Source organism: Meleagris gallopavo, chromosome 15 (assembly GCF_000146605.3).
Source record: "Meleagris gallopavo isolate NT-WF06-2002-E0010 breed Aviagen turkey brand Nicholas breeding stock chromosome 15, Turkey_5.1, whole genome shotgun sequence".
Lineage (NCBI taxonomy): Eukaryota > Metazoa > Chordata > Aves > Galliformes > Phasianidae > Meleagris > Meleagris gallopavo.
In genome coordinates, this window is record NC_015025.2 from 9,309,840 (window position 1) to 9,324,610 (window position 14,771).

A 14,771-nucleotide genomic window follows, 5' to 3' on the forward strand; every position below is an offset into this window, starting at 1 on the left:
CCGCTCGCTAAGCCAATGGCAGCCCGGGACCGCGCGCCAACCAATCAGATGCCGTGCTGAGGCCGGATGGGCGGGGCCTGAGCTCGAGGGGAGGGGCGCGCGCGGCTCCCGGCGGGCTGTGCGGGAAGCTCCGCCCCATCTCGCTCGGGCCGGGCGGGGAAGATGGCGGCGGGAACGGGGAGTAAGTGCGGGGCGTGTGGGTAGAGGCGGTGGGGAACCGGTGGGGGAACCGGTTCGCAGGGGGCAGAGGAACGGCAGCAGTTCGCAGTCATGGTGCTGGGGCGGGAAGGGGTGGGGGAGCGACCCGAGGAGGTCTGAGGGGAGGGTGGGGCCAACGGTCGGAATGGGCGGGGCCTGTTGGAGTGGGCGGGGCCAACGGGTGTGTGGGCAGGGCTTGGCGCGGAGCGGCTCCCGCCGTGCGGTGCCGCGGTGCGGAGCTGCCCGTTGTCCCTGCAGAGCACAAGCTGCTGAGCGCCGGCCCCACCGAGCCCTGGTCCATCCGCGAGAAGCTCTGCCTCGCCTCCTCCGTCATGCGCAGCGGCGACCAGAACTGGTAAGGGGTGGGTCTGGTGCTGTGCGATTGATCCTGTGCGCTTCGTGTTCCGTCGTGCTACGGGTTGGAGTGTTAAACAACGTGCCTGGAAACGGCTCTTCTTCTTGTGAATAGTGTGTGAAAACAGAAGTGCATTAATTGGTGCAGAGCACGTGTTTGTAGATTGAATCATAACGCATCCCGAGTTGGAAGGGGCACACAGGGCTCATTGAGTCCAACTACTGACACTACACACAGCCATCCAAAATTCAGACTCTGTGTCTGATAGTGTTATCCAGACACTTCTTGAACCGTGGCAAGCTTGAATAGGAAGAGTTGTGTCCAGGTAGCACATATAAGAGCTGTGTTTGCCATTCCTGCGCTCCTAGCTTGGTTTTGCTGCCTGTTTCCCCTCCACAAAGGGAAGTTTTGTTTAATTGACTAGAAGGTGATTTTCAAAGCAAGGAAGGGAAGCTGTTGCATTAGGAGTAGGCGGATACTTTTGAGTCCAGAGACCATAGTTGAATAATTCCTTAAAAAAAAAAAACAACTCCATCTTGGTAGATCCATTGTGTTAATGGGGACTATTTTGTGATGAGCATTAAGAGACCTTTTCGCAGTGTGTTGGTCGGGGTTGGCTCACTGGGCAGTCATGTGCCATTTTTCCTCTGCAGGGTCTCAGTCAGCAGAGCCATCAAACCCTTTGCAGAGCCAGGCCGCCCACCCGATTGGTTTTCCCAAAAGGTAAGAGGCTGCCAACGCAGTCCTGGAAAAAAATGAATTCTGTATGCGGTGTGGAAGGCAGTAAGATAACAAAACTGATTTGTTGTAAAACTGGATAAGGTTAAAAACAAAAAGAGCAGAATGATCAGAGACGTGAAATAGCTCCCTTCTAAGGGGTGACAAAGTAATGTAGAAGCTTTTGGCGTAAGAAAGTGATAACTGAAAAGAAAAGCAACAGATGCCCATACAGTTGTGAGCAGCATGCCAATGGTGAACAGGGCCTTGTCCAGAAGAAGAGTTAGAGGCTATTAAGTAGGACTAACAAGAGGCAGGTTCAAAGCAAACCAAAAGAGGCACGTGACTGAGCTGGAGTTCTTTGCTGTGGGATTTTGTGAATGCCCTTGTATTTTGGTGTGTCCAAATGTTTGGACAAGCACTTGGAATTTTTGTTAGGTAAGGGCCAGAAAGAAATTAAGAGAATTAAGGGAGAAGTCTCGTTTTTGATTTGGTTTGGTTTTAATGTCTGTAGTTTTTACTGTTTCTGTAGTTTTGTTAAGCTTGATTTAATACTATCTTGTCTTCTTCATTGAAATATTTTTGGTTCGTGTTCACAGACAGAAGTGTTACAGCTACAGATATCCTATTTGTTTGGTTTCTTTTTTTCTTTCTGATTTGTTTTTTGGGAATGTCTGTTTTCTTCTCTTTGTTCTGAGTCAGCCAAATCAGTCCTAGAGTGAAAGAGTGAACTTGCTTCCTCCTTTTGAGGTCTGCTAAACTGTATCTTTGGGAGAAACTCAGGAGAATTCTGTTCATAAAGCATTAGACCTCTGAAGAGTAGGTGCCCTGAAGATAGATTTGTAGATAGGCTGGTCTGACTCTTTGATGTCCTCTGATTTTCTTTGTTTCCTTTCAGCATTGTGCATCTCAGTATTCAGAGCTCTTGGAGACTACAGAGACCCCTAAGTGAGTATCAAGTCTGAAGCAAATGCAGACTGGGAATAGCTGGCAGCAGCCATGAAAGAAAGGAGAACTCAGTTTCGTGACTGTTTTGTTTTTCTCTTGTTCTACAGGAGAAAGCGTGGTGAGAAAGGAGAGGTGGTGGAAACTGTGGAAGATGTCATTGTGCGGAAACTGACTGCAGAACGGGTTGAGGAGTTGAAGAAAATTATTAAAGAAACACAGGAGAAATACAGGTATGTGGCAGAGGCAGAGCTGTGGTGTGCCTGAAAATCTGTCCTGAAAAAGTGGCATCAGTGGGAGAATGCTTGGGGCAGAAGCGTATGGAACAGGAGCTTTTCAGGCTTATTGTTCGGTAATAAGTAAGTAAGAAGATTTTCTGATTACAGGCAACTCAAGAAGGATGCAGAGCTGATCCAGGCTGGACACATGGATAACAGACTGGAGGAGCTGTGCAATGAGATTATGATGTGGGTTATTTAATTATTTCCATGTTGTTTTCTTCTGAGATTGTAGTCCCTGATCTTTTGTGTTTGGCAGACATCTTTGGCTCAGTCCTTTTTGAACTGAGAGAGATAGGTCATGCTTTGGCCTCTGGGGTGAACTTAGGTTGTGGGACACCAGCTTATGTGAAACATCTTTGAGAGTTCTCAGGATAGAGTTTGTTGATGGCTTGCAAAATCATGCTTGCTTCTACCGTTTTTATATGCTACTGGAAGGATTTAAGGCTGGATTTAAGGCACAGGGTACTTCATTGTTGTCTGGAGATTATGGGGTAGGGACCAGCAAGCTGATTGTGTGGGAGAAGCTAAGAGGCAGTAGAACACCGTGACAGGATTTTTATTCTGTATACAGAAAGAAGAAGCTGGAGGAGGAGGAGGCAGAAGTCAAGAGAAAGGCTACGGATGCTGCTTATCAAGGTAAGCTGGACAGTTGCTTCTTTGCTCTCCAAAGGATGTGCTTCTGTTCTTCAGAACCACTGGAAAATACCATGTCTTATGACCTGTTTAATGTGAATTCTTTGCCCTAAAGGTAGGAGAGTTTGTATTCCCTTTCCAGCAAAACACAAAGACTTCTGATAAGAAAACAAATTCCGTAGAAAGGGCGTACGTAAGAGGAATAAGAATTTGTTCTGAATGTTTCATCCATTTATAGTTCCTAGGGCAATGCAGAGAGCTAACCTAGCAGTGGTGGGATGTGGTAAATACCCAATTGCTAGGGAAATGAAATTAAGGTGCATTACCTATTCCTAGTGTTATCTGTGAACTTAGTGTGGTGTGGTGCAGGAATTTTCTACGGTATAAATTGTTTTCTTAGGGTTCTTTAGGACAGTCAGAAGTATCTCAGGAGCTGTCCAAGATGGATGGACTCATGGAATCCCATTCTCTTCTGTTCTCTTCCAGCTCGTCAGGCCATTAAGAATCCACCACGAAGATTAACGGGTGTGATGGTTCGCTCCCCTGCAGGTTCAACTTCTCCAGGGGGAGACTATGCTCTGGGAGATCTGTCTCAGCCTGCTGTGGATGAGGCCAGCCCAGGGGTAAGAATACTTCCCATGGTAAGAGGGAAAGCTTGGGACCTGGGATTCTGCATCCTTCATGAAAAGGAGCCTGGGGAAGAGCCCTTGGCTTGTTCTGCAGACTTTTCGTTGTGGTAGTGCTGTAGTGTGGTTGATGTACAGTGCTGCTCGAGAGACGTGTCTTCTTCCGTGTCTGTGATGATCAGGTGCCTGAACCAAAGGCTGTGTAGGGGCAGCAGTGGGTTGACCAGGCAGTCTTCTGTGTGTGCCTGGGAAGTGGCACTACAGGGCAGGGAAAGGGTGAAAGCCTGGAGTAGTGTAGTGAGTGAATGTAGTAGGTGTCTGTGGTGTGCTGCTCTTGATCACTGCTCTTGGGGGAAGGAGCAAGTGGGACTAGTCGGTGTGGTGGAGTGTGGCTTTGAACAGTGTGGTTTTTCTCTTTCTCAGGTCACTCCAGGGACATTGCCCAGCACCCCAGTTGCCTCCTTCATTGGAATCCCTGACACCCCTCCAGGCTCTGCTCCCCTGGATGCCCCCATGACCCCAGTCACTGATGATTCACCCCAGAAAAAGATGCTAGGACAAAAAGCAACTCCGCCTCCTTCCCCTCTGCTCTCAGAGCTGCTGAAGAAGGGCAGTCTCCTGCCCACAAGCCCCAGGCTGGTATGGAGCTCTCTGCTCATATATACAAGCACACAAATAATCTGCTCCAGACTCTTCCACTGAAAAAGGAGGAGCTGCAAAGGCTTTTAAAAAATATAGTGTTCTGTGAGAATCCCAGCAGAAGAGAAATTTGAGAGAGATGGTTATCCTTGTGAAGCCACAAAGGTGGGATCCTTTCCCAGCATTACTGTGGGTCCAGGGTGGCAGGTGTCAGCACACAGAACTGGCTGTCCCTAGTTGTAAGGAGTTGGAGTTGCAGGCTTTGGTAGAGGAAATGGTTCTCACTGGGGCTGCATGTTAGTAGACATCACCCCGGTCTGTCTCCATGGAGGTGTTCTTGTTGAGTTCTCCTCTGGGCTCACAATTCTTGCTTACATCTTGGCAGGATGTAATCTTCTGCTTCAGTCTTTATAATGGATCTTAGGGTAGGAATAGAGAGTCCTTCAGTTAAATTTATGACAAATATTGAAGTTCTTCAGTCTTCTCCTAGTTGTAGCCAGTTACTAAAACTTGTGATGACAGCTCATTTTGGCCCTTCTGGTGTTAGTGACTGGAAGGCGTAGGAAGGAGGGCAGCCATTGGTGACTCTATTCAGAGCACTGTCTGAAAGCAGCAGCCATCAGCCTGCACATGGCATTGATTCCCTGCATTAGTGCTTGTGTGATGAAGTAGATGTATTGCTGTTGATGATTTTTCGGTAATCATATTTGGAGTATTTTCTATACATTACCTTGTGTAGGTGTTCCATGCTCTGTGTTAGTGGGCTGCAGTGTAAGATATGACAAAGGAAAGAGAATGGCTATGGAAGTCTTTGGGTTTTCTTTGTATCAACAGGGCAGTTGATTCAGTCTGTTATTGGTTTAGAATGAGACCTTGACAGAGTTAGATTCCATCTTTATGTGTCAGTTTCTCTGAATTCAAAATAAAGGATAATTCCTTGCCATTTTAGAGGGTAGAGAGGCTAACTCTACTGGTATCTGTAAGGAATTGTGTGATCTTTGTGCTGAGTAACTGAGGTAGAGCAAACGATGTTTTTGTCCTACCTTAACGGGAGTTTGCACTGTAGCTGTATTGCAGTTGAAGAATAGTCTTAAACTTGCATAAGGGGAACTTAGGCAGGGACTAGACTGGACAAAAAGCACAGAAGAATTGTTGAGACAGCAAATGATGGATATACTCACAAAGGTGCATATCTGGCAGAGAATCGCTGATGTGTTTGTATCTCCAGGAACTTCAGTTGTGTCCTCCTTTGGCAGGTTGGTGAAAATGAAATGGCAGTGGCTTCTGGTCACATGAACAGCTCAGGAGTCCTGCTGGAGGTAGGAAGTGTCCTTCCAGTGCTGCACAGTGGGGAAATGCAGTCAGCACCTGGTGCTGTTCCTGCATCTCCTGCTGCTTCAGGTAACTCAAAAGGGGTTTTTTCCCTTTTATGGTTCTCCCTGTAAAAGTCCCTGAGGCTTAGCAATGTTACTGTTACGTGCCATAATTCCACAGACTGTTTTATGAATTCTCCTTGGAGAGAAATGAAGAGCATTTCTCAACCTGCCTCATCTGGAGGCTTCTTTACAAGTTCTGTTGCTATTTCTGCACCTTTATCCCTTTCTCCATTTTCCTTCTGAGAAGACTAATTCTTAATGGGAAAAAATATATATATGTATATATTATGTATGTATGTCTTGGTCTGAAATGACTGAAATGGATAGATTTGACTGGCTCTGGTCCATCCAGTTTAGTTTTCTGGGTTTGATGCTGGCCTAATGCCTGGCATTTCAGTTTAGAAATGAAGGTTTAGTTGACAGGGAGTTGGGGAAAATTGTATCTAGTGTTTGAGCCTCAATGTGTCTAAATACAGCTGCCTGTGAAACTGCAGACTTCATTTACCTTACCTCTGCTTCTCAGGGGTGTGCTGAGAATTAGACTGCAGTGGACTGTGAGCTCTAGAGAAAATTCCATAGGCTGAGGTGAGAAGGGACAGTGTGGGAGTCTGTGCACTGAGTCCTTTCAGAACCTCCCGCCTGAGATGAAGTTCCTTCTCAGCTCATACTAACAAAGGATTTATTAATGTTGTCTGCAACTGAGGGTTTACACCATTTGTTCATACGTAAATCCAGATGAATAATCTTACTTTCCTTACCCATCCCTGTTCTTTAAGACCTTTTAATTTGGTCCAGATGGTTCAGTAAATTCAGACTGGAAGTTACGGCTGAGTGGCAACCTCTGATAACAAAGGAAGTCTCCAAGAAAGACCTGCAAAGAGATTCCCTCTGCTCCCTTCCACCTCCTGTGATGACTGTTTGTCTTGGCTTACCTTGTGTGTCTCTCTCAGTACCGGTTTTCAGATTTCCTGTAATTATATTGGAATGAACCGTGGGAAGGGGATCTCTCTGCATGTGTGGCTTAGCCTGTCCAGGCCTTACTTTGAACACTGTCCCATAGTCTGCATGATTTCATCTCTGACTGCACCTAGGAATCATGCGTTTTTGGTGCAGGCTTTCTTTACAGCTTTTTGGGACTGTTAGTAGGTACTATTTGGTGTATTCTCCCAGAGGAAGCCACCATACAAGTGAAGAACCCGGTGGTGGCTGCTTCTCGCTCATGTGCTTTTCCCTTCTACTCTCTGTTAGGTGCTCCTACGCTTTCCCGGCTTTTAGAAGCTGGTCCTGCGCAGTTCACCTCACCTCTTGCTTCCTTCTCCGCTGTTGCCAGCGAACCTCCAGCTAAGCTCCTGCCACCCCCTGTAGAGCCTGTGTCGCAGGCAACCATTGTCATGATGCCCACGCTGTCAGCACCATCCGTTGTGCCACCAGCTGCAGCTCCAGAAAGCGTAGTCACAGGTGCGTTTCTGAACTACGCACTCAGGTCGTAGAACTTGCCTTGGGCTCAGCACCCAGCAAGCCTTCAGCTGGCGTTTTATCATCTGACTCGCCTTCCTTTCTGAAAGGATGGTTATGGCTGGGTTATGGAGTAAACAGGTGGTGAATATGGGATTTAAACAGGGTTTGTTGGGTGGGAGTTGCTGGATTGTGATTCAAGGGCTGATTCAAGGCCTGGAATCTCTCTTTCTCTCTGCCGTGGGAAAGCAAACGTCGCCCATATTTGTCTTTTATTTTTCTATACTATACTGTTATGGGTGGAGCTGGGGTACTTGAGACTGGTGATTGGTCTTAGCCACTGCAGTATTTGGTTATGATTGTCACTCTCATCCTTGTGCAGTGAGCCAGCCAGAAGCCTGTGTTTCCATGGAAGCAGTGTCTGATTCCCATACAGTGACAGTATCCATGGACAGCAGTGAAATATCCATGATCATTGATTCAATCAAGAAAGAGTGCCTGGGTTCTGGAGCTGGCAGTACTGCGGGGTCTTCCAAAGATCACTGCATTGATGGGAAAGAAGACCTGGATTTGGCGGAGAAGATGGATATTGCAGTGTCCTATACAGGCGAAGAGCTGGACTTTGATACTGTTGGAAATATTATAGCCATCATTGAAGACAAGGTAAACAGGCAAAGCAGAAAGCTGATAGCTTGTTTTCCCCATCAAGTTAGGTTAATCTCAATCGATTACTGCTTGTCAAGTTAATTACCTTAAACAAGAAAGGAATAACTTTTTCAAAATGTTCGTTTTCACAGTCATTGTCAGTAGAAAGCGACTGTGACACCAGTGCCATGTTTAGCCTGGTGCTTCATTTCAGAATACAGAAAGAAATCTCTCTCGTGTTGGATAGGGTTTGAATCAGTGCCCTTTTTCTGAAACTGAGGTTCCACAGTGAGTGATGAACTCTGCTAAAAGCAACTGTAGGTCTGTTACACCCAGTTCTTCCACAGCTAGCTTGCTACCAAATAACAGTGAATTATTTTTAGTCCCTCTTTCTGACCTTCGTCTGCATTTCTCTGTGTTTATTTTGGTAATAAAGGTAGATGACAACCCCGAAGTTCTGGATGCGGCAGTTGTGGAAGCTGCTCTGTCCTCTTTCTGTGAAGATACTGATGACCCTCAGGCTTTGCCTGGCCCATGGGAACACCCAATTCATCAGGAACATGAGAAACAGGCCCAGATACCCCAAGTGTCTGTGACTGTGAAGCAGGAGAGACTGGAGTGTGAGGAGCCAGAGGCAAAGGGGATTCGAGAGCTAATGGGCATTGGAGAGCTGGGATCAGAAATAAAGACAGAACCTGCAGAGCAAGAGCAGAATCAGCTGGGTGCTGAAGAAACCATGTCAGCAACGGCAAGAGTAACAGAAACGCCAGAGCTTAGGAGTCAAGAGATTGAGGAGGATCAAAGAGCAGCTGTGGCAGCAGGAGAGAGTTCTGAAATTGAAATAGAATCGAGCAAGGGAGAAGACACAATGCACAATGCGGTGAAGACTGAGGTACGTGAGCTGAGAGGCCTGAAACTGATGTGGGGAAAGAGGAGCAGCTGTAGTAGGCAGGAAAGAAGTTTAGAGGAAAGATGAGTGCTGGGTTGAAGGTGACGCATCAATGAATGTGACTGACTGTTTCCTTGGGAGTCATACTGCTGATCCGTTCGATCTGCAGGGAACTTCTCTGCTTTAGGCAGTACTTTGATGTAACTCCCTTGGCCCATGTGCAGAATTGCTGTTGGGAAGGTGCTCAGTGAAATTCATTGCCTTGAGCTAGGTTAGAGTGAGATTAGTTGTGCCCACACCTTCACTGAAGTAAGCTGACACAAACGTCTAGATTTGTGCATTTCTCTTCCCTCCAGACCCCACCTGATGATGATTCATCCCCTCCACAAGTCCCAAATGTGAGTGAAGACTCCTCACAGGCTGATGTTCAGCACAAATTTGAGCTGTCAGGTAACTTAATACAGCTAGGAAATCTTTTACATGCAACATTATTAGCTGGATAGATGTCAGTGATCTGGTTCAGGTGTTTTGGGGTGGAGGGAGAAAAGTATATGTAGGAACAGGGGTAATTACTGCAGGACAGTAGGCTTTGGTTCAGGAGCTTTTGTAGAAAGGACTGCATTAGAGAACCATAACCTTTCTGCTTCTCTTTCTTTCGCAGACTCAATGAAGGAGGAAGCCCAAGCCCTCTTTAGGAGTCAGATGAAGGTAATTCTGAATTGGCTGTAGTCCTCTTGGTTTCACTAATAAGACCTCGCTGCTGCTGCTTTCTGGCTCCCACCTACTAAAAAGCAAAGCCTGTGTTCAGCTTTCTGCATTGAGAAATAGTCAGCATGAAGTTGGGAACTAAAGGGGAGATTGCTTCAGGCCCTGTACAGCTGAGTGTATGTTTTTCTATATTTAAGTTGTTGACAGTGGGAAGTAAGGCAGGATAGTAACCAGAATTTTGTGGAAATGCCTGCACAGTTGTCAACAGCTGTAGTAAGAATATCACTTTGCTTGCTGAACCACAGTGCTTTGGAGGCTTTGAGTTGCTGCTGTAGTTGGCCGTGTGGACTTATGAACTCTTTGTGTTTCAGGATGGGCAGGGTGAAGAGGATGATGAGGATGGTGCCAGTGAGGCTGCCAGTTTGGAGGAGCCCAAAGAAGAAGATCAGGGTGAGGGATATCTGTCAGAGATGGATAACGAACCCCCTGTGAGTGAGAGCGATGATGGCTTCAGTGTCCACAACGCACCTTTACAGTCTCACACACTGGCTGACTCCATCCCCAGCAGCCCAGCCTCCTCGCAGTTGTGAGTATCAGTGAAGCTCTCTGTCACACAGGTGCAAATCCCAGGCTGTTTCCTGGGGGGAGTGTGGGATTCTCATTTCTGTTTTGCTGAGTGGGTGCAGTGGGTGAATTTGTTGATGATTTGTCTGGCACTAGATTGTCCTTACTCAGAAGTGCAGGTGTTTGCACAATGCTGTAGTGCCAGGTCCCATTTTTTATATCTCTCTCCGGCTTGGTTTACTGCAAGCATGACAAAGGCAAAATGAACTGTAAGGTTCTACTCCAAGACAGTATGGAGATTCACAAAGGAAATCATATCGTTTTTTCTCAGCTCAGTGTGCAGTGAGGATCAGGAAGCAATACAGGCTCAGAAGATCTGGAAGAAAGCCATCATGCTGGTTTGGAGAGCAGCAGCTAATCACAGGTGAGTTTGATGTCTTGAGAACTGGCAGAAAGAAGTGACTAATCTCAGGCAAGCCTGTCCTTTCCCAACTCTGAGGCTTACCTGCCTTGTTACAGGGTGAATCATACTGTTAGTGATAGCAGGCAAATAAACATGAGAGCATGACACAAGTATTTGAGAATTATTCCTCCATGGGCAAGGACAGGACATTCAGTGGAGTCTTTCTCTCTTTAGGTATGCCAATGTCTTCTTACAGCCTGTGACTGACGATATAGCACCGGGCTACCACAGTATTGTGCAGAGGTGAGTCTCAGCATTCTTATTTCATGAGAACTCTGGTGTATTTGTGCAAGAATTTCTGGCAGGAAAAGTCTAGATTTCATCTGCTGTTCAGACTGCAAAACTTGGAAAATACTTTTCTTCTGACATCATTCAGTCTATTTCCCCAAGAAAGAGAGTCATCTTCAGTAATATATACAAGTCTATACACAGCCCTGCCCTAGAATGAAGTACAGACTTGACCAGAATGTTTTTTATCAGTGAAGTGGTATGTGATTATCTCTGTTTCTGTCCAAGGGTTGAATTTAAGGTTTGACATTCCAAAGACCTGGATTCCTTGATCAGCTCTTTTATTGTCTCAGAAAGTCCAGATTCTGGAAGAGTTACCAAAATATGCCTAAATAGTTCCAGTGGCTGTAGCTCTGGCTCCCTTATGTCTCCCAGGAAAGCAAATGCCTCTCTTGAGGCAGCTGTTCTGCATTGTTACCATTCCTGTTGACTGCTGAGCAGCCTGTGACTCCTGATCTGAGGCCTTGGAACTCAGGAATGCAGCCTATGTGGAGAACATATTCTGCTAAATTAAATAGATGGTTTAATTAGATATGTCATAGTCCTTAGAGTGCTTGCAAACGAGAAGGGAGAGTTACATATTTGCGTTGCTGTTTTGAACATATTTTACAGGCCAATGGATTTATCTACCATCAAGAAGAACATCGAGAATGGGCTGATACGAACCACAGCTGAGTTCCAGCGTGATATTATGCTGATGTTTCAAAATGCAGTTATGTACAATAGCTCTGACCACGATGTATACCATATGGCTGTGGAGATGCAGCGAGATGTCCTGGAGCAGATCCAGGTAAAGTACTGAGCTGAGGCTGTTTCAGAACAGAGTGTCTGCATTGGTTCACAGGTACAGGAAAGACTTCTGGAAGTGAAAACAAAGTTTCACTCACAGTGTCTTCAAATGAAGTCCCATCTTTGCCTGCTTGTACTAGCTTAGGTGTTTGTGGTGAACTGGATTGTTAAAACTAACACAGCAAACTGTTTGTTTGGTTTAGCCCAGGCTAATTTCAAACCTAATTTCCTTTGGGGGTGCACATATGCTTAGGCCAGCAGGAACTAGGGTGTGGTTCAGGAACAGAAACAAGCAACAAGATCAGTGAATGACAAGGGACGCAACTGCTGCTTTTGGTGACTGTCAGTCTGTGCTGGCTTGAGGCATATACAAAACTGTCTTGAGACTGTCCTGTGAATGTGTGTCATTTAGAATTTCTTCTGAAGTGGAAAGTCCCAGCTGTCATAGTTTGAACTGGATTTTTATAGTCCCTCCGGACTTGCGGCTTCTGAGGTGAATGGGGGAACTTATTCTGTGTAGCAAACAAGGAACTGAAACTGTCTCTGACCCAGTCGTTCCCAGCCCTGTGGTCTGTGATGGTTAGCTGACAAGCTCTAACTGAGCTTGTTTTGCTTGAGAGTCTGAACACAGCATGGTTTTCCTGCAGCAATTTCTGGCTACACAACTGATCATGCAAACATCAGAGTCGGGGATCAGTGCAAAGAGCCTGCGTGGGCGAGATTCCACTCGCAAGCAAGATGCTTCAGAGAAGGTGAGAATGCTGCACCCTGCAGAAGGGTGCCTGGTGTCTTTTGGAGAATCTCAAGATACTGCACAAAGTTCCAGTACCAAAGATGTGCAGAATGTGTTTTTAGACTGAAATAGCTCCTGCATCTTCATGTGAACAATTTATTGTTATTATTTTTCTTTAACTAAGTCCATTGATTAGACTTCAGCTTTGAAGCTGTACATCAACCCAAAAATGGGTCTGAGAATCGTGAGTTATTTCTGCAACCCCTGTTTCTTGATTTCATGATTTCAAGAGCAAGTGATGAAAAGTGTTGTGAAATGAGTAGAATATTGGAGGAGGTGTGGTATGGCAGGAAGGTGAAGGAGTAACAAATTGAAGACTAGCCTCTGCCATGTTCTTCACTTCCAAGTCAGGTGTTCAGAACCAAAGAGTTACTTGAGTCTGGTTTGCTGTTTAAAACACACCATGGAACTTTCCACTTCCACACCGATCTGAGATACCCAGACTTGATTACATGACCTCAGCTGCTCTCAGCTGGTACACATAACATTGTGTCAGCAAGGATTCCCTGCTTAGTTCAAGTAGAGAGTGTGGCAGACTGCAGAGTGCAGCTGTTCTTTTGGTGGTACAGGCCTTGCCATAGCTGGTGAGGGAATAAATATCCCTTTCCTAGCATTCTTGCTCTTGCCTTATTCCTCTTCTGTGCATTTTTATGTTCCTGCCATGTAAGACTGAAGCCATGCGGGAAGGGGAGTGGGGCACATGTTTCTCCATGCTCATGTGTGGGCTTATTGCTTCTGTGTGGTGTGTGCGTTTCCCTATCTGATATCTGATAAGTCCTTCTGTTTGGCCTTTTAACAGGACAGTGTCCCAATGGGCTCTCCTGCCTTCCTTCTCTCTCTCTTTGTAAGTATTGAAAGGCTCCAGCAGGTACTGCAGTACTGCTGTCATTGTCCTCTGCTCCTTGTCTGGGTGATCACTGCACTGTCACAGCGTCCTTTGCATTACAACAACATGTGTTTAACTTCGGGTCTGTACAACCATGAACTGTAGAGACTAATCGTTTCAGATCCTTCCTCTTGGCTTGGGTGAGTGGGTGGGTCTTCAGTCCTTCTTCTGGTTCCAAGTGTTCTTATTTTGTCATCTGCCTTGCTTTTTTCCACAACTGCTCTCCTGCTTTTTCTTTCCATGTAAATGGGAAGACACACCAAATAATGCATTACTATAGTTCTGACATTTCTCACGCTTACACAGCTGCCCCTTCTTCACATTCAAGGCCATACAAAAGGGCCTGGAGAAAGTGAGGATTCAGCTGCATTCTCTTTGTTGTTCATGGACCAGAAAACAAATAACAGACTTCACAGAAATACCTTGCTCTTTGTCCATGGTGATCTGGAAGTGTTTGCAAAGTGTTCCTGAGCCTCTGAGTTGCAGGGAGGAGAGAGGGGAGGAAGATGGAGAGTTTATTTTTTCTCTCACATATATCTAAAGACAGAGGAGTACTCCAGGAGAGTCAGCATGTCAGCCAGAGGGAGAGGGCAGCGGATCAAAGGAAGCTCTCAGCTCGCCTTCTGCTCATGGAAAGGAGCTGTACGGAGAAGCTAGGGAGCTAGTGCCAGGGTCACTCAACTGGAGGAGCACTTCCTGTAGGGATCAGCAGCTGATAAGGTAGGTTAGTCAGCAATTTTTTCTTTCCATCTTAAGAGCCAAGCTAGAATCTATCACTTTGGAGAAAGCCTGCACACTGCAGGCTCCAAAAGCATCTGTCTGGGTGAGAACCTTTTTGCCCATCTCTGTCCTGGCCACTGCTAATGCGCAGAGATGCTGCAAATCCCAGCACCGGTGCTGTATCCAGAATGAATTCTAGGTAGGTCTGCTAGCAGGCCTCCTCAGGCCTTCATAGCAGAGCTTCCCTTTTTCTCCTGTTTGGAAGGCATGAAAAGTTGTTGCCAAATGTACAGTTTCTTACCTCCATGCGCTGGAGGAAATGTTTTGTGCTTAAGGTTGCATAACTGGTTTCTGCTAATGCCAGTCTTTTTGTTTGCCTTGTGACTAGGATGGAGGCACCAGAGGGCGTCGCTGTGCCATTGAGGCAGACATGAAGATGAAGAAATGACGCCGGAGAAAGAGGGGAAAACCCAGCACCTAACACCCAGAGCTGGAGTGCAAGCAAGATGCTGTTAAAGCTGTTAGAGGAAGAAGAGCTGCAGGTCCATTTCTGGGACCTGTTCCACCTTCTTGGCTTGAGTCTGGGAAGCGACATCTCATCAGAATGTGTTACCCAAAGAAACTTCCTTGGAGGGGAAGACTGGCCCCCCTGCCTGTTCTAGGGCAGTCGTCTTGGGCTTCATCAGTGTTCTGGTGTTAGCTAGCAACTGGTGGCTCGTATGTACTGTAATGTGAAGTGTACAGATTTTTACTAGTGATGTGTAAATGTGTATGTATATTAAAGTCTGGGGAAAAAAAATA

The 14,771-nt window shown here is 46.2% G+C and overlaps 1 protein-coding gene across 3 annotated transcripts; it reads left to right on the forward strand.

The window, feature by feature from the left end:
* The first annotated feature begins 71 nt into the window (after window positions 1-71).
* Window positions 72-14,771, forward strand: BRD8 (bromodomain containing 8). Of its 3 annotated transcripts, XR_795251.2 has the most exons (23): window positions 72-181; window positions 457-553; window positions 1,207-1,276; window positions 2,169-2,218; window positions 2,326-2,448; window positions 2,602-2,682; window positions 3,068-3,132; window positions 3,616-3,752; window positions 4,179-4,394; window positions 5,651-5,795; window positions 7,019-7,228; window positions 7,608-7,888; window positions 8,307-8,762; window positions 9,116-9,209; window positions 9,421-9,467; window positions 9,839-10,053; window positions 10,363-10,455; window positions 10,669-10,737; window positions 11,395-11,572; window positions 12,219-12,323; window positions 13,164-13,208; window positions 13,794-13,970; window positions 14,359-14,771. XR_795251.2 is itself a non-coding variant. In XM_010718973.2 (22 exons), the coding sequence occupies exons 1-22, from the start codon at window positions 163-165 to the stop codon at window positions 14,416-14,418; spliced, it is 2,856 nt and encodes a 951-aa protein (XP_010717275.1). In that variant the 5' UTR covers window positions 72-162; the 3' UTR covers window positions 14,419-14,771. The 3 variants fall into 3 exon arrangements, 2 of the variants coding, with proteins under 2 accessions (XP_010717275.1, XP_003210373.1); XM_010718973.2 differs by lacking the exon at window positions 13,794-13,970; XM_003210325.3 differs by lacking the exons at window positions 13,164-13,208; window positions 13,794-13,970.

Excerpts from the sequence above, each read along its gene's own strand:
- BRD8 (XM_010718973.2), top strand. Across the intron at positions 2,449-2,601 it reads GAAACACAGGAGAAATACAG|GCAACTCAAGAAGGATGCAG; the intron begins GTATGTGGCAGA and ends TTCTGATTACAG. Across the intron at positions 11,573-12,218 it reads ATGTCCTGGAGCAGATCCAG|CAATTTCTGGCTACACAACT; the intron begins GTAAAGTACTGA and ends GTTTTCCTGCAG.